Source organism: Moschus berezovskii, chromosome 13 (genome assembly GCF_049115385.1).
Source record: "Moschus berezovskii isolate FMDL1 chromosome 13, NW_MosBer_1.0, whole genome shotgun sequence".
Classification (NCBI taxonomy): Eukaryota; Metazoa; Chordata; class Mammalia; order Artiodactyla; family Moschidae; genus Moschus; species Moschus berezovskii.
In genome coordinates, this window is record NC_142472.1 from 53956239 (window position 1) to 53976544 (window position 20306).

The 20306-nt window shown below is 42.4% G+C and overlaps 1 protein-coding gene across 2 annotated transcripts in view; it reads right to left on the reverse strand.

Moving 5' to 3' along the window:
• Positions 1-1303: 1303 nt before the first annotated feature.
• Positions 1304-20306, reverse strand: part of USP12 (ubiquitin specific peptidase 12) — a 63163-nt gene continuing 44160 nt past the window's right edge. For both annotated transcript variants that reach the window (XM_055426346.2, XM_088842697.1), the window contains exons 4-9: positions 17421-17647; positions 15192-15268; positions 14988-15071; positions 11376-11573; positions 8371-8449; positions 1304-4510 (exon numbers count right to left, since the gene is read on the reverse strand). In XM_055426346.2, coding sequence (XP_055282321.1) covers positions 4409-4510; positions 8371-8449; positions 11376-11573; positions 14988-15071; positions 15192-15268; positions 17421-17647 — 767 coding nt within the window. In that variant the 3' untranslated portion in view covers positions 1304-4408. The remainder of the gene's footprint in view (positions 4511-8370; positions 8450-11375; positions 11574-14987; positions 15072-15191; positions 15269-17420; positions 17648-20306) is intronic.

The window sequence follows — 20306 nt, forward strand, 5'->3', positions numbered from 1 at the left end:
GGTGGATTATAAGTGGCTTACTTGGTAAGCCTGGTGGCTCAGATGGTAAAGAATCGCCTGTAATGCAGGAGTCTGGGGTTCGATCCCTGGGTGGGGAGGGCTACCCACTCGTCTTTTTGCCTGGGAAATCCCACAGACAGAGGAGCCTGCTGGGCTACGGTCCATGGGGTTGTAAAAAGAGTCGGACGTGACTGAACGCCTTATACTTTCACTACTATTTCATGGTAAGTGGCATATGATGAATAGTGTGAGCTTGTTTCTTCAGGAATCAGGTCCATAGTGGCTACTTGAGAGAGAATTCCTAAGAGCACTGTGGAACCCTCTTTAAGAACCAAGGGGTTAAAAGCTTGGCAGTGAACTTAATACCTAGTTGACACCTTCCAGCTGAGTGAGTTTGGAGTCACTTAACCTTGGAGAGACCCAGTTTCCTTTTTTGTAAAGTGAGGATATCATGACCTCTGTGACAGTCTTCAAGCTACCTTTTTAAGAAATGTAAAATGCTGAGTATAGAGCCTATCACACACTCAACTCAAAAATGATGGGTTATTTCAGCAGACCTGGAGATTTTAAAAAATGGTTGATAGCTTAGCATAAAGAACAGACCAATGAAGAAAGGTGGAAAGGGTTTCAAATAACTTACACACAAGCACTGGATCACAGGAAGGTGGAAAAGGTGAGGGGCAGTCATGGCTTTTCAACGGCCTGTGAAACACTCTCTTGAATACAGACAATGTCATTTACTCAAAGTTCAGTATGTTACAGATGTTTATCTCAGGTCCCCAGGTACCTGGCTCCCCTGTTACTGTGTTTAACTCGGAGAACCATCCTTCAGAGACTCCAATCAGAGTGCTGCCTGGCCAGGCTTCCCAAGAACCACGGGGGATCGAGAAACAGCAATTTTTAAGTCACTCTACAGAGGACCAGGGTTCGTCTCAAGTTCACATGATCATTTTAGAGCAAGTAGGCCCATGGAAGGGAGGATGGGGCGTTACGAACAGTGACTGTGAAGGTATCTTGCCCTCTAAGATTCTATGATGCGAAATTTAAATTTTTAAACTTGGGATCTGGGGAAAGACAACGCTACTAAATAAAGACGAATACATGCACCGTGTATGGTGAATAAACGCAGGCATGGATGGAACACCGGTTTACACTTGTGGGATGCGTTCTGGGAAAATCTCTTTGGGCAACAGGAGTAGTAAACTTTTGAGGAAAAGCAGTAAGACAGCACCCACAGTATATACTTCTAATTCGTAAAATGCATTTTAAGGAGAAAAAAAAAAAAACCACATGAAACCCCACGGACACAAATAGACCAACTTTAATAGATATTATTTTGTATTTATATAGCGCCTTCTTCAAGAACCTTAGATGCTTTACAGACATTTTATCTAATTAATCCCCACAACAACCCTGTGAGGTAGGTATTACTCCCATTTTACAAGATAGGGAGACTGAAGCAGAGAGGTTAAGTGACTTGCCCAAGGTCACACAGTTAAATTCACTGAAGAGCCAGGACCTGAGCGCCTTAGCCTCCCGGCTCCCAGGTTAAATACCTCATGAGAGAAATCTTCAATGAAAAAGTAGCTTTAAAGAAAGTATCAAGAGTAGTATGTTATGGAAGTGAGGTCTCTCTACTGCCATCAAGGAAAGGAAAAACTCTACGCGGATGGTTAGAGGCGACGAGACCCATATATTACACACACCCCCTTCTCCCTTTGTCTAGAGTCTCAGGGCTCCTGTCTCTGGCCAGCTTCTAAAGGTACCGCTGCCAAGGCAGAAGCCGCATGACTTAGAAGTAAGACTTAATTTAGAATATTTACTTTGTTACGATAATTCATAGAAATTCTTATTCCAATACACAAAACACCGGACAGCCATCCCAACAAACATGTACACAGTTGGACAGCGATCACCACCGTGTACAACTGAAACCCGCCCCTCCTTTCAGTTGGTCAGCCAACACGCAACCTCATGTCGCTTTCGAGACGCGCCACTCTTCTTCCTCTGTCTGCATTTCTCCCCCTAGCCCGAAACCCTCCGTGTTTTTAAAACATACTGCATTTCTGAGGAGCTTCGAGACATTACATGGAGATGCAGCTGCACTTAAAAGGACAAAGTAACTGGAGAAGCATCATGCCATTGTCCCGCACCTGACAGGTCGTCCTACTAAACAGGGTGTAGATGGGAACAGTGTGTGACTACCGTGGAACTCAAGAAAAATGCGAGAACTTGCTTTCAGAGAAAATTTAACCTTGGCTTTTACTTTACTGTACTTTTTTCTTGTTAATGCAAAATGTAAAGTTTACAAACACAACACAGTATCCCAACGCTGTACCTTTATGCAAATGACTTCATCTATCTTTCTTCTATAAGCCGCAGCCCAGTGCAAGTCAAAGCTGGTTCAGCTTCACGTTACTCCTCGTCTCTGGACTAAAAGCTGCAGACGTTCAGCTTTAAATTACAAGACGATTTGGCTGAAGCCCTCAAAGCAAAAAAAAAAAATGTATGCACCTCCAGAGCTCTGACCTTGCCCACATTCTTGGTTGTGATTCTCTGAGCCACACTGGAAGATTGGGCAGGCCATGTAATTTGTACGAAACCATCCCAGCCAGGGGTAAGGCTTTAGAAACTGTTATCTGCCAAAGCAATCTGTCAGAAGACATCATCATTTTCTCCTGGCACATTTGTTTCAACAGCCCAATTAGCTAAGTGACCCTGTTAAAGATCTATTCGTGGAACGAATAGGTGAAGTCATTTCCTGAGCTAAAAGATACAGATAATAAATGTTAATAATAGCAGCAGACAAAAACATTCTTCTTTGTTGCTTTTTTTTTTTTCAGATTCAACAGTATTAGTAAAATAAGTTTAGAAAATTACAGCAATTAAAAAAAAAAAAGATTACTGCCTTAAAAAGACTTGAGTAAAGAACATCTAAGACCTGATTGCTATTATCTTGAATATATATTCAATTATTTTCTGCAAGTTACATTCGGCCACTGTCAGACAACTTACTGATGTATAGCAAAGTGTCAACTGCAATGGTTTACATACATCTTACATCACGCATGTCACTTCTTGAAACTGCCAACAGAATGAAGTCTTTACAAACACAAAGTTAAATTTCTAAACACTCTTCCAGTAAGATCTGTAAAGGTGGAAGGGGGGAAAAAGGACTTGCTTTCAAAGTACTCCTGGTTGACCTCATTAATGCACTCCTCACAGGGTCTGTCAGCTCCCCAGGAAGGCTGGGGTTGGGACGGTCACTTCTTTCCAGAATAAAGAACATCTGAAAATAAGGGAACTGCGGTGACATGAGTTTTCCAAATATGGCCTCAGCCTGAAACAGCACTGAAGAACCCTCAAGACTAGCACACCATTACCGCACCATGATTTCTTCCATCATTCCACAACAATAGGGGATTTTTTTATTTTTTAAAAAATTTTACTGAAATTAAAGCTGAATAAAACTTACAACCAGGAACAAATATTTAGAGCCAGAGATATCAGTTCCTCCTGGAAAAAGAATAATTTACCTTCTCTCACTGCCATTTTTCTTAGGGTAACTTATGATTTAAAATAGTTTAAAAATCCACCTTAAAAATAGAAACAAATGAAAGGATTCATTAAACTGACAAAAACTAATAAAAATATGCTCAAATTTACCGACAGAATCATGGGCACTTCATACAATACTTAGACTCTACCAGTTTTAAGTAAAATAAATAAGGAAAAAAATTATAATTACAAAGCCAGTCTTTCCCCTTGGGGAAACAAAAAGCCACTTTTGACCAATTGTTCCCTAGATATACATATACTGTATATGATTATAAGCTTCTTCAGAGAAGCAAACGTATTTGCCTTCCTGACACTGGATTCTCATATCTGTTAAGTCTCTTTACATCAGGAAGGCGACTGCAAGTGTTGGGCCCAAAAAGCATTTCTGGTTTACGCTCGAAAAGACTACCCAGTGTTCTCTCTACGTGTCCAACCCAGGCGCGTGCGCGTGCGGCGTGTTAGCGTCACCTCCTGCCATCGTCAGTATAACCTCGCACAGACTCCCGTTCTCGCTGCTGCACCCCCAAGGAGCTCAATCACTACTGGTGCAATGAAGGAAGAGAAAATGCATGTCGGTTACTGGAAGGCTGTTTTACAAGAGGAGCTGGTATCTCTGATTGCACTGCCTTGTGCGGAACTGCACAGACAGCGTGATACCTGAGCGAATCAATCAACTGCCAGGATAGGAAGAGCGTGTTAACCCACAGTCTTTGCTTTATTGTGTGCAAAGTGCGCTGCTGCCCCCCTGAGCTTCCTGCGGTTCTCTTTTCGCGGAAAAATCGGTTCTTGATCCTTTCCCAAATAACCAGAGAAGAAATGAGGCAGAAAGTCTCTCTTCATCACGGTTCCCTCAGTCCCGGGACTGATAGAAAAGGATGTAGCCAGACTCAGAGTTCTTCGAGATATCTGATGTTAACCCGTAGAATTCTTCAATAGCTTGTGCATCTATTTTCTGCGAGGGAAAAAAACAGATGTCAGTAGAAAAGTGAGCTCTTTGGACACCTGGAATCCAGTAAAAGCGTCAACCTTTCTTAGGATAGTGTCTTTCATTTTCTCATTTGTAAAACAGCTCTGCACAATCAGAACGGCTTGGATGATGCCCAGTATTGGTGAGAACATGGAACAAACGGAACTCTAATTCACAGCTGGGAGTGCAAAACGGCACCAGACACAGTTAAATGCTTTTATCATCTCCTATAAAATGGACTGGAATGGGTGAATTTAACTCAGATGACCATTATATCTACTACTGTGGGCAGGAATCCCTTAGAAGAAATGGAGTAGCCATCATGGTCAACAAAAGAGTCCGAAATGCAGTACTTGGATGCAATCTTAAAAACGACACAATGATTTCTGTTCGTTTCCAAGGCAAACCATTCAATATTACAGTAATCCAGGCCTATGCCCCAACCAGTAACGCTGAAGAAGCCAAAGTTGAACGGTTCTATGAAGACCTACAAGACCTTTTAGAACTAACACCCAAAAAAGATGTCCTTTTCATTATAGGGCACTGGAATGCAAAAGTAGGAAGTCAAGAAACACCTGGAGTAACAGGCAAATTTGGCCTTGGAGCACGGAATGAAGCAGGGCAAAGGTTAATAGAGTTTTGTCAAGAGAACGCACTGGTCATAGCAAACACCCTCTTCCAACAACACAAGAGAAGACTCTACACACGGACATCACCAGATGGTCAACACCAAAATCAGATTGATTATATTCTTTGCAGCCAAAGATGGAAAAGCTCTATACAGTTAGCAAAAACAAGACCAGGAGCTGACTGTGGCTCAGATCATGAACTCCTTATTGCCAAAGTCAGACTGAAATTGAAGAAAGTAGGGAAAACCACTAGACCATTCAGGTATGACCTAAATCAAACCCCTTATGATTATACAGTGGAAGTGAGGAATAGATTTAAGGGACTAGATCTGATAGATAGAGTGCCTGATGAACTCTGGACGGAGGTTCGTGACATTGTACAGGAGACAGGGATCAAGACCATCCCCATGGAAAAGAAATGCAAAAAACGCAAAATGGCTGGCTGAGGAGGCCTTACAAATAGCTGTGAAAAGAAGAGAAGAGAAAAGCAAAGGAGAAAAGGAAAGATATAAGCATCTGAATGCAGAGTTCCAAAGAATAGCAAGGAGAGATAAGAAAGGCTTCCTCAGTGATCAATGCAAAGAAATAGAGGAAAACAACAGAATAGGAAAAACAAGAGATCTCTTCAAGAAAACTAGAGAAGGGAACATTTCATGCAAAGATGGGCTCGATAAAGGACAGAAATGGTAGGGACCTAACAGAAGCAGAAGATATTAAGAAGAGGTGGCAAGAATACACAGAAGAACTGTACAAAAAAGATCTTCACGACCAAGATAGTCATGATAACGTGATCACTGACCTAGAGCCAGACATCTTGGAATGTGAAGTCAAGTGGGCCTTAGAAAGCATCACTACAAACAAAGCTAGTGGTGGTGATGGAATTCCAGTTGAGCTATTTCAAATCTTGAAAGATGATGCTGTGAAAGTGCTGCACTGAATATGCCAGCAAATTTTGAAAACTCCGCAGTGGCCACAGGACTGGAAAAGGTCAGTCTTCATTCCAATCCCAAAGAAAGGGAATGCCAAAGAATGCTCAAACTACCGCACAATTGTACTCATCTCACACGCTAGTAAAGTCATGCTCAAAATTCTTCAAGCCAGGCTTCAGCAATATGTGAACCGTGAACTCCCAGATGTTCAAGCAGGTTTTAGAAAAGGCAGAGGCACCAGAGATCAAATTGCCAACATCCGCTGGATCATGGAGAAAGCAAGAGAGTTCCAGAAAAACATCTATTTCTGCTTCATTGACTATGCCAAAGCCTTTGACTGTGTGGATCACAATAGACTGTGGAAAATTCTGAAAGAGATGGGAATACCAGACCACCTGACCTGCCTGTTGAGAAACCTGTATGCAGGTCAGGAAGCAACAGTCAGAACTGTACATGGGACAACCGACTGGTTCCAAATAGGAAAAGGAGTGCGTCAAGGCTGTATATTGTCACCTTGCTTATTCAACTTATATGCAGAGTACATCATGAGGAACACTGGGCTGGAAGAAGCACAAGCTGGAATCAAGATTGCCGGGAGAAACATCAATAACCTCAGATATGCAGATGACAGCACCCTTATGGCAGAAAGTGAAGAGGAACTCAAAAGCCTCTTGATGAAAGTGAAAGAGGAGAGTGAAAAGGTTGGCTTGAAGCTCAACATTCAGAAAACAAAGATCATGGCATCTGGTCCCATCACTTCATGGGAAATAGATGGAAAAACAGTGGAAACAGTGTCAGACTTTATTTTTTGGGGCTCCAAAATCACTGCAGATGCTGATTGCAGCCATGAAATTAAAAGACGCTTACTCCTTGGAAGGAAAGTTATGACCAACCTTGATAATATATTAAAAAGCAGAGACATTACTTTGCCAACCAAGGTCCGTCTAGTCAAGGCTATGGTTTTTCCGATGGTCATGTATGGATGTGAGAGTTGGACTGTGAAGAAAGCTGATCGCCGAAGAATTGATGCTTTTGAACTGTGGTGTTGGAGAAGACTCTTGAGAGTCCCTTGTACCGCAAGGAGATCCAACCAGTCCATTCTAAGGGAGATCAATCCTGGGTGTTCATTGGAAGGACTGATGCTAAAGCTGAAAATGTAATACTTTGGCCACCTCATGCGACGAGTTGACTCACTGGAAAAGACTCTGATGCTGGGAAAGGTTGGGGGCAGGAGGAGAAGGGGACGACGGAGAATGAGATGGCTGGATGGCATCACCAACTCTGTGGACATGAGTTTGAGTGAACTCCGGGAGTTGGTGATGGATAGGGAGGCCTGGCGTGCTGTGATTCATGGGGTCGCAGAGAGTTGGACACAACTGAGCGACTGAACTGAACTGAAGCCTGAACATACCCTGTGACCCCTCAATTCTATTCCTAGGGACAGGCCGAACTACAAGAAACGACGGATTGTCAACCATTCGGGATCTATGAACATGGCAATTTCGTAAGGTCCAATCTAATATATACTCAAGAAAAAAACGAGTGCAAGTGATCAGTGAAAGACTTATACGAGGGTAACCAAGGCAGTTTTATTTTAATAGCCATTCATGGACAAAAAGCCAAGTTTCTAACATGGTATATTTGTACAATGGAAAATTAGATAGCAATTTAAAAAAAAAGAACTACTACCGCAAGTGTCAAGAATGAAGTGCATAAATAGGAAGGAGTGAAAAAAGACACCAAAAAGTCACACTGGGCGAGTCCACTTGTATTCAAACACAGACAAAATCAGCCCCAGTAAGATAACAGAATTAGAAATAGTGGGTTTCAGGCCATGGGGGTGGGGGAGGAAAGCTGTAGGTGCTGAAGGGGGAAAGGAATAAGAGCTTGTCGGGGTACTGAAATACACTATTTCTTGATCCAAATGGCAATGATGTGTGTGCACTCATGTGTGTGTGTTCCCATGTAACAACTGAAACTGTTGCTTAAAATCTGCATACTTAACTGTGTCTTATAGCTCAATAAATTATTTCTTTAACAGTGTAAGTTATTTTTCTTTTCTTAACTAGCTCTGTGGTTGAAAGATCTCACTTGTTTTATTCTAAACATTTTCAAGGCTAGCTGACTGTTCCAGCAGCACTGGAACTGGGTATGAGGGAGTAAGAAGAAGGAATTCGATTACAACCTGAAGACCTGTCATATACAATGAGAAGCTGGAAGGAAAAAGTCACGAGCAAGATACACACATAACTTTGAAGGAAAACAAGAAATCAGGAAAACTACTTACTTCTACAATGTCGTCGTCAAACAACAACCAAAAATCATGACTCTTAACTATTGCAATATAATGGCCTCGATTGGGACCACTAAAACAAAGAGAAATAAAAGTTAACTTTATACAAAGTTTATTAGTATTACTTTTCTATGTCCTAAATTCCATGTTCTGTAAAGAAGAAAAACTGAAACAGATAAAAATGTTCCTTACCTATTCTTTCCCCCCAAGAGATCAAGCTACATTGATCTGAACTGTCATTCGATTTTAAAATAATCTGTACTCTACTTTGAGAGATATAGCCAGTATTCTATTTATATAAAGCTATACTATTCAAAATCTTTGTTGCCTTTTAAAATTATTATTTTTGAAGTAATATTCAAATTTGATTCTGCAAGAGACGTAAATAAAACTTTCTAGCATTTTTGTCGGGCAGGAGAGGCCAGAACACACTGAATTATAAATATTGAACAATGTACATAGAATTATTTCTGAGTCTTAACCCTTGGCAATAGTTTTTCTTGAGGAAAAATTCCACAAGATGCTTGAAAAAGATATTGAAACCTTGGATCTGCAATCAAGCTCCAACTTCATAAACTTCTCTAAACAAATAACTTATTTTTAGTATTGACTGATGCTAAAGCTGAAACTCCAATACTTTGGCTACCTCATGCAACAAGTTGACTCACTGGAAAAGACTCTGATGCTGGGAGGGATTGGGGGAGGGAGGAGACGGGGACAACAAAGAATGAGATGGATGGATGGCATCACCAACTCGATGGACATGAGTTTGAGTGAACTCCGGGAGTTGGTGATGGACAGGGAGGCCTGGCGTACTGTGATTCATAGGGTCGCAAAGAGTCGGACACGACTGAGCGACTGAACTGAACTGAACTGAACTGAGTACTAGTTTTAAGTATTTAATTCTTAGCAACATGTAATTATTATAATTGCCTCTGCATTTCACTTTAAATAAATCTGGGATACAGAAATCTAGAAAAATGTAAAAATAAGGGTGGAGTATGTTTCTTTTTTGGCCATGCTGCATGGCTTGTGGGATCTTCATTCCCCAACCAGAGACTGAACTCATGTCCCCTGCAGTGGAAGCGTAGAGTCCCAACCACCGGACCACCAGCAAATTCCCTAAAAGCAATTCTTTTTAAAGAACGTATCAAAGATTTTTTTAACTGCTCCCAGTTACTTAAGTATGACTCACTAGAAAAGCTTATATAATTTTAAATTAAATTACAATTCTACCACAATTATTATATTATAGGCCTTGAAAAAGTTTTCAACACAAATTATCCTTTATGGTTCTGAATACTATTTTACAAGCAGCAATCTCAGATCTGAGAATAAGCTGTCTCCCAGTTTCTTTAGATCTTTGGTCCGTAGTTAAAATGAGGATCTTTGTTAACAGAAAGATATGAGGAGAGTACTTTTTCCCTGCAGAAGAAAACAACTTAAACTTAAAAAAAAATGTTAATGCTAACGTAAACCTCCAGTCTGGTCATTACAGCAGGGTTCTGTAAGTTATCTGATACTGTTTTCCTCTGTTCAGATGTCATCACTTACTTTAGAAACAGAATGCTCCAAAAATGGAAAAGCAAGATTACTGCTGAGGACAAACGACAGAAAATGGGCTGACGCAGACCATGGAGGAGAAAGACTGACAGACGTGGAGCCCCCTCCCCGCTATCTTGACATGTTCTGAGCAGAAAGGGCGGGACAGCTAACGAGCTCAGATACAATATACTGTTAGTACAAGTTTCCAAACACCAGAGGAAATGGAGGCGTGTCTTGTTTTAAAATTATTACAAGAAGGGAATATCTTGGTAGTCCAGTGGTTAGGACTCGCACTTTCACTGGCTAGGCCCTGGTTCAATCCCTGGTGAGGGAACTAAGATCCCACAAGCTGTACAGTACAGCCAAAATATTTATATATATATAAAATAAAATTAATACAGGAAATTGTAAACAGTCAATGAAGACTGTATGTTCCAAACATAAACGTTGATTATGCAATGCTCTTGTGGTCTGAGAATCTTTTTGAACTATTTTATAAATTAAGGTCTATAGATGAGAAAGTACACTAAATTAGCTAATAGGAAACATATACACAGACTTGTAAAATCGGAAAACTTATTTTTGAAGGTTATCTCCAAAGCCTTCTAAAAGGGTTTTTCATAATTATTAACATGATGAACATATCCAACTAGTCTCAGATTTATCTATTTTGTAAAAATAAAGAATTTATTTTATAAAATCTCTTTAAGCAGCATCTTTTTTCTTTTTTTTTAACCAACAACCAAGAAAAACAAAAAAGAAAACTAACAGGACTTAAAAGTTCTCAGAGTAATATTTAGATGGTAGCAGTGGGGTCGCTAAGGGTCAGACACGACTGAGCGACTTCACTTTCACTTTTCACTTTCACACATCGGAGAAGGAAATGGCAACCCACTCCAGTGTTCTTGCCTGGAGAATCCCAGGGACAGGGGAGCCTGGTGGGCTTCCGTCTATGGGGTCACACAGAGTCAGACACGACTGAAGTGACTTAGCAGCAGCAGTGGTGGTGGTTTAGTTGCTAAATTGTGTCTGACTCTTTGCAACCCCATGGACTGTAGCCCGCCAGGCTCCTCTGTCCATGGGATTCTCCAGGCAAGAATACTGGAGTGGGTTACCATTCCCTTCCCCAGGGGATCTTCCCAACCCAGGAACTGAACCTGGGACTCCTGCACTGCAGGCAGATTCTTTACCAACTGAGCTACGAGGGAAGCCCCTATTTAGATAACAAGAACAAGTATCAGGTCCAAGCAATAACATACTATTTTAACATATAAAAGCTTTAAGGAGGAGACAGTAAAATGGATCTGAAATATTCATTCGGAAATAAACTCATCTCGGTCCTAGAGCACCGGGGGTACAGAATCTCTGGCAGGCTCACCTCTGAGCAGCTCCAGGGTGTCCTGTGCGCACTGCCCGCCCCCAAGCCACCTGCTGGCATGGCCCACGCCCGTTACCTTCCACAGTGAACCACGACGGCCACCAGGTCGTACATTCTGTCAGGATTGGTCGCATCGCCTGAAGTGTTAAACAGACGAAGTTCCAAAGGAAAAACCACCCGGTAAGAAAGTTTTGTGTATCGATGAAGTTGATCCATATACTTAAATCTTTTCAGATGCAGAGCTAGAATCATGGGCAGCTTTTTCACTTTCATACTGTCAGAATAAACATGAAGACAGAATTTTGTAACAGACATTCACCATGTCCTTAAAAGAACTATCAAACTGCAGGATTCAATTAACCGTTGACAGTCAGTTTTGTTAGCCCAGCACTGCCCACTTCCGCATTATTTCTACCTGTGCCTTTTTTAAGCTTTTCATTTTGTGTTGGGGTAGAGCCAATTAATAATGCTGGGATGGTCTGAGGTGAACAGCGATCTACTGTGACTCTTACATCAGCAGAGCAACATTCTGACGGTCTTAAGATGGCCCCCTGTTCCCCATCATCTCAAACCACATAATGCGACGAAGAACTCCATGTGGCTCCCAAAGAGAGGTCTAGCCCTTTATTTTAAGAACTCTGTACTCCTGAAATAGAGGTCCCTTATGACAAGGCAGACTGCAGGCGATGCCTGTGTCTGGTAGAGGAAAAACTGGTTCCTAAGAGCTGCTATGAGCAGAGACTGAAATCCATTTGCTCCACTCATCTATATAAGTCAGGAACAGCCTGGGAGCAGGAGAGAGAGAGAGAACAGCAATGAAGACCAGCCACTCAGGGCGTTTCAGAGACGGGATACAGCTCCTTACTAACAGCTCTGACCACGTGGATCCTGGAAAGGCAATGAAATAACCTGAAAACACAGGAATGAGGCTTCTACCTGTGAAGTCCAGGCCTCCTCATCCTCAACAATCCTGAAGACCCCCTCCACACCATCTCTGCTCTCCCACGTCACCGCACGGCAGCCTCTTCTTACAAAATTCACCACCAACGCTTTCCCTTCTGACAGAAACAGCTGTTCTCCTCGGTCCTCCATCAGCACTTTACAGACTCACTGTCTTGGTACAGTTTGCTACACTACAAAATACAGACATGGTTGTGGTCTCTCTCTTTGTCTAGGACCTGGACTCTGGGCAGACAGAGACCATCTCTTTCATCGTATTTCTCCACCACCCAGTAATATGCCTGGCACACAGCAGGTACTTGACAACAGTGCAGGACTGAATTCTGTATGTGTTCAGTGAAGCAAAACACTTTTCATAATTTAAAAAATTAATTTACTAAGCCACTGCCTCTAATAAAGTGGAAAAAAAAATCATTTTATACCCTTATTCGAAACCTGCGTTCTACAGATCTTAAGTGTAGAGGAGCAGCTGATTATCCCAGAAATATTTACTAACCTGGCAAGTGGAAAACATTAGTGAAAATAAATGTAAAAACCTAATCTTTCCTGGAAAACCAGCCAGCCACAGGAATCAACAGTATTTATGCCCTTTTCCTCAATAATTCCATTTCTAGAAATTGAATCCCTTGGACTGCAAGGAGATCCAACCAGTCCATTCTAGAGATCAATCCTGGGTGTTCATTGGAAGGACTGATGCGAAAGCTGAAACTCCAATACTTTGGCCACCTCATGCGACGAGTTGACTCACTGGAAAAGACTCTGATGCTGGGAGGGATTGGGGGCAGGAGGAGAAGGGGACGACAGAGAACGAGATGGCTGGATGGCATCACCAACTCGATGGACATGAGTTTGAGTGAACTCCGGGAGTTGGTGATGGACAGGGAGGCCTGGCGTGCTGTGATTCAACGGACACGACTGAGCGACTGAACTGAACTGAACTGAACCTCAAATACAATATCCCTGAGCCCTCAATGAGACTGAGAAACAGGGATATTTACAATCTCAGAATACCTCCGCATAAAATGTATATAAGTTACACTAGGGAGAAAGCACAGCCTAACGCTGGGAGACAGCACCTCATTCAAGTGACCAGAGAGAACGGGAGCAGACCCGGGACATACGGAGCAGGCCCCAGACCGTCCTGGGAAAGGCTGGCTATGGGGCTAACCCTCTGCTGGCATCCGGGAACTTGATCTGGCGGTGCTCCCACTGTTCCCTAGCTGGTAAGTGGTTCTCAAGGTGCCTGAACTTGTTGTGCAGATCATATGGTTTATGCTGAACACCTGCTCCCCTTCCAGAAGCCTGGAGTTTCGGTACACGCCTGATGGCTTGGCGGGTGAAGAGTCCGCCTGAGATGCATCAAGACATAAGAGACTCAGATTTGATCCCTGGGTCAGGAAGATCCCCTGGAGGAGGAAATGGCAACCCACTCCAGTATTCTTCCCTGGAGAACCCCACAGACAGAGGAGCCTGGAGGACTGTGGTCCATGGGGGCGCAAAGAGTCGGACGCTGAGTGACTGAGTATGTATGCACACACAGGCAGGGAATGCCTAGGTGACCCGCCCCCAGTAAATCTCGGGCGCCGCACTGACTCTGTGATGAGCTTCTCTGGGAGACAATGCTGTCACATTCAATGCTGGAGAAACAAGTATGTCCATGTGACTCCACGGGGACAGGACACTTGGAAGTTGGCCTGGCTTCCCCTTTGCTGATCGGACCTGTCACTGTTCCCTGTGACAAACCTTAGCTGTGAGCAGGACTACAGACGCTGAATCCTGTGAGTCCTTCTAGGGAAGCATCAAATCCAGGAGTGGTCATGGGGGCCCCGACACATGACATGTATCAAAATAGTGTACCATTTAAAAAGAACACAGCCTCACCTCTGTGTGATTCCTGTCCAGAATTCATAATCTGAACCTCACCACATGAAAACATGAGATGGACCCAAAGAAGAACATTCTGTAAAATATCTAACCTGTAATTTGTAAGTGTCAAGAGAGTGAAAGTCAAGCAAAGACTAATAAGGAACTGCTCCCGATGTAAAAAGATGACAGAAACACAAATGCTAAATGCAACGTGTGCTTCTGGACTGGATCCTTTTTTTCTATAAAGGACATTACTGGTGATGCTAAAATAAGGTCTACGGCAACAGTAACATGTCAATGCTGCTCTCCTGGTGGATGGACATAGTACAGGGGAAGCCTCCTTGCTGGCAGGACACCGCTACCGAAGTCTCAGAATTGTGGGACGTCACAGCAGGGAGCCACTCTCAAATGGTTAAGGGTGAAAAAGCATTCTTGGTATATTGTTCACAAGACTTTTGAGGCTGCTTCAAAATAAAAAGTAAAATAATCAGGATGATGATGAGTCCATTTTCTGATACCAGAATATGGTCTTCATGGTGACACACTGAGGGAAGGCATGAATCCTATGGGGGAACAGTGGAGACTGGAGTGGGCGTGAGGGAAGCTTCACAGCAGACTCCTCTCACTGTACTGGTTTATGGTGATTAAACACTCACCAAGTGTGGACAGTCAAGGTAGCACAGAGTTGAGCCCTGTTTGCCTGATAACTACATAATGTGTTTGTCTAGTAATTACCTAATGAGTCTTAACGGTTGGTGATAAAATGAAGGATGATTACTCAATGCAAACTGCGAGAGATCACTTTTGGCTAGAACGTCCATGGCCAAAGAATCACTATGAATTTCAGAAAACACTAAATTACCGTTTGTGTGCTTCCTGTTTGCTGCGACATTCTTCACAGTAATATTTGTATTCACTGCATAGAGTTTCTGTGTTGCTAAAACCCCTGTGTAAAATTCAAAATAAATTAGTTTTGCCTATACCAGAAAATGATGTATTCATTTAAAGATATTCTAAAAAACCAAAGATAATCATTAACTGTCAAAATAAATAATTCCACACTTACCTTAAGCAGTGAGTAATTGATGTGTTTTGTTCCACATCAACAGAAAGGTCTAAAAAATCTTCATCTTTGCTGCTTATCTGTAAAAATAAGAGAAATTAATTACCTTTGATTTATTTAGATGTAAATTACTGTTCCAAAATGACAGAATTAAATGCGGGTTATTGTTAGTATTATTAAATATATAAAGAACCTTTTCCCCCAAGTTGAAAAGAAACTACTTGAGTCACGCAAGTTTACAAAAGGATGCTGAATCAATACCCTTCGCTATATTTAGAGCAAAACACCAAAGAGCACCTACAGCTGCTCTCCTTCCTGGCAAAGGCTGGTGTGACGTGAAATCCCATCACTTCCTCAAATCCTGGTATTGGGGGTGGTTTAGTCACTCAGTCGTGGCCCGCTCTTTCAGCCCCATGGACTGCAGCCCGCCAGGCTCCTGTGTCCATGGTGTAAAGCATAAAACAAACTACGCCATATACAGTAATTCTTAAAAGAACACAGGACAAGGCTGAATGAGAGTGGCTGGTAAAGGACATGATCTCTGTACTGTTTAATTATTTAAGAAAAATATTACCACTTAAGAAAAAATATTAGTCCAGCATGCCAAACTGAGCCTTCACTTATGACCTTCTCTCATTTATCCTCTGATTTAACCACGTTCTGCTTGAATTATGAATAAATCATCCATAAAGATCTAAAAGTGAAAGTGAAGCCGCTCAGTCGTGTCCGACTCGTAGTGACCCCATAGATTGCAGCCTACCAGGCTCCTCCGTCCATGGGATTTTCCAGGCAAGAGTACTGGAGTGGGTTGCCATTTCCTTCTCCAGGGGATCTTCCCGACCCAGGGATCGAACCCGGGTCTCCCACATTGCAGACAGACGCTTTACCGTCTGAGCCACCAGGGAATTCTAAATGATCTAAAGTTACTACTTATTCAGTGAACTGGAGTAGGACACATCACTCATGCTGGCTGCCTCCCTCGACTGGATGCAACAGGAGGGACGCTAGTCCCGGTCCCCAGGACCCCACCCCCACCACACGACTCTCCACGCACAGATGGTCTGTGATGACTTTCAATACGACACCAAAAGCATTTAAAGAATATCAGAAGCATTTCCATGAAGGAAAAAACAAACAAACTGGACTTTATTAAAATTTAAAATTACAACATTAAAAACTTCTGATCTGCCAAAGGCACAGTTCAGAGAATTTGAAGATGAGCCACAGGCTGGGAGAAATCCTTGCAAATGACACATCTGACAAAGGCCTGGTATCTACAATGTACAAAGTACTCCTAAAACTCAACAACTAGAAAACAAACAAGCTGATTTGAAAAATGGGCCAAAGACTAGTACTGATCCCTCACCAAAGAAGAGATACAGACGGCAAATGGGTGCATGAAAAGATGTTCCACATGATATGCCATCAGAGAAATGCAAATTAAAACAACAAGACAACACTACACGCCTATTAGAACAGCCAAAATCCAAAACACCAACATCAGCACGTGCTGACCAGGACGTGGAGCAGCAGGAACTCTCCCTCATAGCTGGTGGGAATGTGTTCCTTCCACAACTAAACGTACTCTTCCTGCCTTACGATCTATCAACTGCGCCCTTGACCACTAACTGAGGCGCTGAAAACTTATATCCACACAAAATCCTGCATGTGCGTGCTCAGAGCAGCTTTATTCATAATCCCCAAAACCTGGAAGCAACCGAGATGTCCTTCAGCAGGTGAATGGACAAACTCTGGTACATCCAGACGATAAAATGTAATTCAGCAATAAAAAGAAATGAACTACCAAGCTGTGAAAAGACGGGCGGGAACCTTAAATACCTACTGCTGAGTGAAAGAAGCCAATCTGAAAAGGCCATGTGGCATCTGGAAAGGGCAAACTGTGGAGGCAGTAAAATGACCAGTGGCCGCCAGGGGTTGGGGGAGGTGGGGGCATAAATACATGGGGCGCAGAGGGTCGTCAGAGCAGTGAGACTACTCTGTACGACGCTGCAGTCACAACACAGCCCTCCTGTGCAATGCGAAGTCTCAAAACAGTTCAAACCGCAGCGAGTGTTCCTCTGCCAGCTCAGGGCTCAGTCAACAGGCAGACAGCCGAGAGGCTCATCGGCCACAGGCACCACCACTCTCAAGTTCATTCTCACACTCGTCTTCAAAGAACTTTTAACACAATGGGTTCGACGTGTTCTATACGACATTTTATGATATACTTACGGTTTCACAAGTAAGACATCTGGTTTCATTAGTCAGTGTTCCCTGAAAGATCTCATGAACCCATGTCGGGTCTGGTGTGCTGTTATTTTCACTGTCGATGTTACCATTAGGCAAACGACCATTTTGTTTCTCCTGCTTTCTCTCTTCTTGTAAAATATCAGCAATGGTATTTAGTAGGTAATTGAGGAATTCGTGGGCATCTTGCTGCATGTAGTTGTCAAAGAGCTCTAAAAATAAGAATACATAGAGAATTATTTCAGAATGAATAACTTCATTAAAAAACTAAATTAAAAAAAGAATATCTAGTATTCTATCAGAATTACATAAAATGTTTGGGACTGCTAGTAATGGACAAGAAACAGGTATCTTTCATATATACAAATTATGACTCAATTTTGGGGAAAATAAAGTTATGATGAATAAAAATCTTCTAAAAAATACTAATTGATCAAAAAAGAGAAAACCTATCCTCATACATAATGTATTGAGGTGGTAAGAAACAACTGCTTTTTATCAGTTCACTTAATCTATTGTCCCATAAATACTACAAAAAGGCAAAATGGTTGTCTGAGGAGGCCTTACAAATAGCTGTGAAAAGAAGAGAAGTGAAAGGCAAAGGAGAAAAGGAAAGATATACCGATTTGAATGCAGAGTTCCAAACAATAGCAAGGAGAGATAAGAAAGCCTTCCTCAGTGATCAATGCAAAGAAATAGAGGAAAATAATAGAATGGGAAAGACTAGAGATCTCTTCAAGAAAATTAGAGATACCAAGGGAACACAAGACAGAAATGGTGTGGACTAACAGAAGCAGAAGATATTAAGAAGAGGTGGCAAGAATACACAGAAGAACTATACAAAAAGGATCTTCATGACCCAGATAATCACGATGGTATGATCACTCACCTACAGCCAGACATCCTGTGGGCCTTAGGAAGCATCACTACGAACAAAACTAGTGGAGGTGATGGCATTCCAGTTGAGTTATTTCAAATCCTAAAAGATGATGCTATCAAAGTGCTGCACTCAATATGCCAGCAAATTTGGAAAACTCAGCAGTGGCCACAGGATTGGAAAAGGTCAGTTTCCATTCCAATCCCAAAGAAAGGGAATGCCAAAGAATGCTCAAACTACCTCACAATTGCACTCATCTCACACGCTAGCAAAGTAATGCTCAAAATTCTCCAACCCAGGCTTTAGCAATACGTGAACCATGAACTTCCAAATGTTCAAGCTGGATTTAGAAAAGGCAGAGGCACCAGAGATCAAATTGCCAACATCCACTGGATCATGGAGAAAGCAAGAGAGTTCCAGAAAAACATCTATTTCTGCTTCATTGACTATGCCAAAGCCTTTGACTGTGTGGATCACAACAAACTGGAAAATTCTGAAAGAGATGGGAATACCAGACCACCTGACCTGCCTCCTGAGGAATCTACATGCAGGTCAGGAAGCAACAGTTAGAACTGGACATGGAACAACAGGTGGGTTTCAAATAGGGAAAGGAGTATGTCAAGGCTGTATATTGTCACCCTGCTTATTTAACTTATATGCAGAGTACATCATGAAAAACGCTGGGCTGGATGAAGTACAAGCTGGAATCAAGAATGCCGGGAGAAATACCAATAATCTCAAATATGCATATAACACCACCCTTATGGCAGAAAATGAAGAAGAACTAAAGAACCTCTTGATTAAAGTGAAAGAGGAAAGTGAAAAAGTTGGCTTAAAACTCAACATTCAAAAAACTAAGATCATGGCATCCGGTCCCATCATTTCATGACAAATAGATGGGGAAACAATGGAAATAGCTGACAAACTTTATTTTTCTGGGCTCCAAAATCACCGCATATGGTGACTGCAGCCATGAAACTAGAAGATGTTTACTCCTTGGAAGGAAAGATATGATCAACCCAGACAGCATATTAAAAAGCAGAGACATTACTTTGCCAACAAAGGTCCATCTAGTCAAGGCTATGGTTTTTCCAGTAGTCATGTATGGATTTGAGAGTCAGACTATAAAGAAAGCTGAGTGCTGAGGAATTGATGTTCTTGAACTGTGGTGTTGGAGGAGACTCTTGAGAGTCCCCTGGACTACAAGAAGATCAAACCAGTCCATCCTAAAGGAAATCAGTCCTGAATAGTCATTGGAAGGACTCATGCTGAAGCTGAAACTCCAATACTTTGGCCACCTGATGCGAAGAACTGACTCACTGGAAAAGACCCTGATGCTGGGAAAGATTGAAAGCAGGAGGAGAAGGGGATGACAGAGGACGAGATGGTTGGATGGCATCACCGACTCAATGGACATGAGTTTGAGCAAGCTCCAGAAGTTGGTGATGGACAGGGAGGCCTGGCGTGCTGCAGACCATGGGGTCACAAAGAGTCAGACATGATTGAGCGATTTAACTGAACTGATAAATACTACAACAGGGCAAGTTTTTAAGCAGAAAGTGGACAACCTCGTGGCAGTGCCAGGGCAAATGTATACGAACCAGAGAGGAAGCCTTGAACATGATAAATCACTGGGCCACACAGCCCCGTGTACACCCTCTGACTGAGTCAGGTGAGGCCTGGAACCTGAACTTCTCTAAGCTCCCCCAGGTGATTCTGCTGTGCAGTCAGGTTCAGGGAACAAAGGCATCATGGAAAATCTGTTTAATCCAGAGAATCTCTAAGGGCCCTTCCAAAGATCTATAACTGCATGGAAAGTCCCCCATAGCTACTCAAATGAGTCGCTGTCATGGCAACACTAAGCACTTGACCTGTGCTCGCATCATGTACCCTGAGCCTGGAGGGGAAGACCTTCCAGGGCAGGGCCTCATGCCATCCTCCTAGCCCCGTGACACCGCTATTAGCAGTATTTCACAAGTGAGGAAACGGAAGAG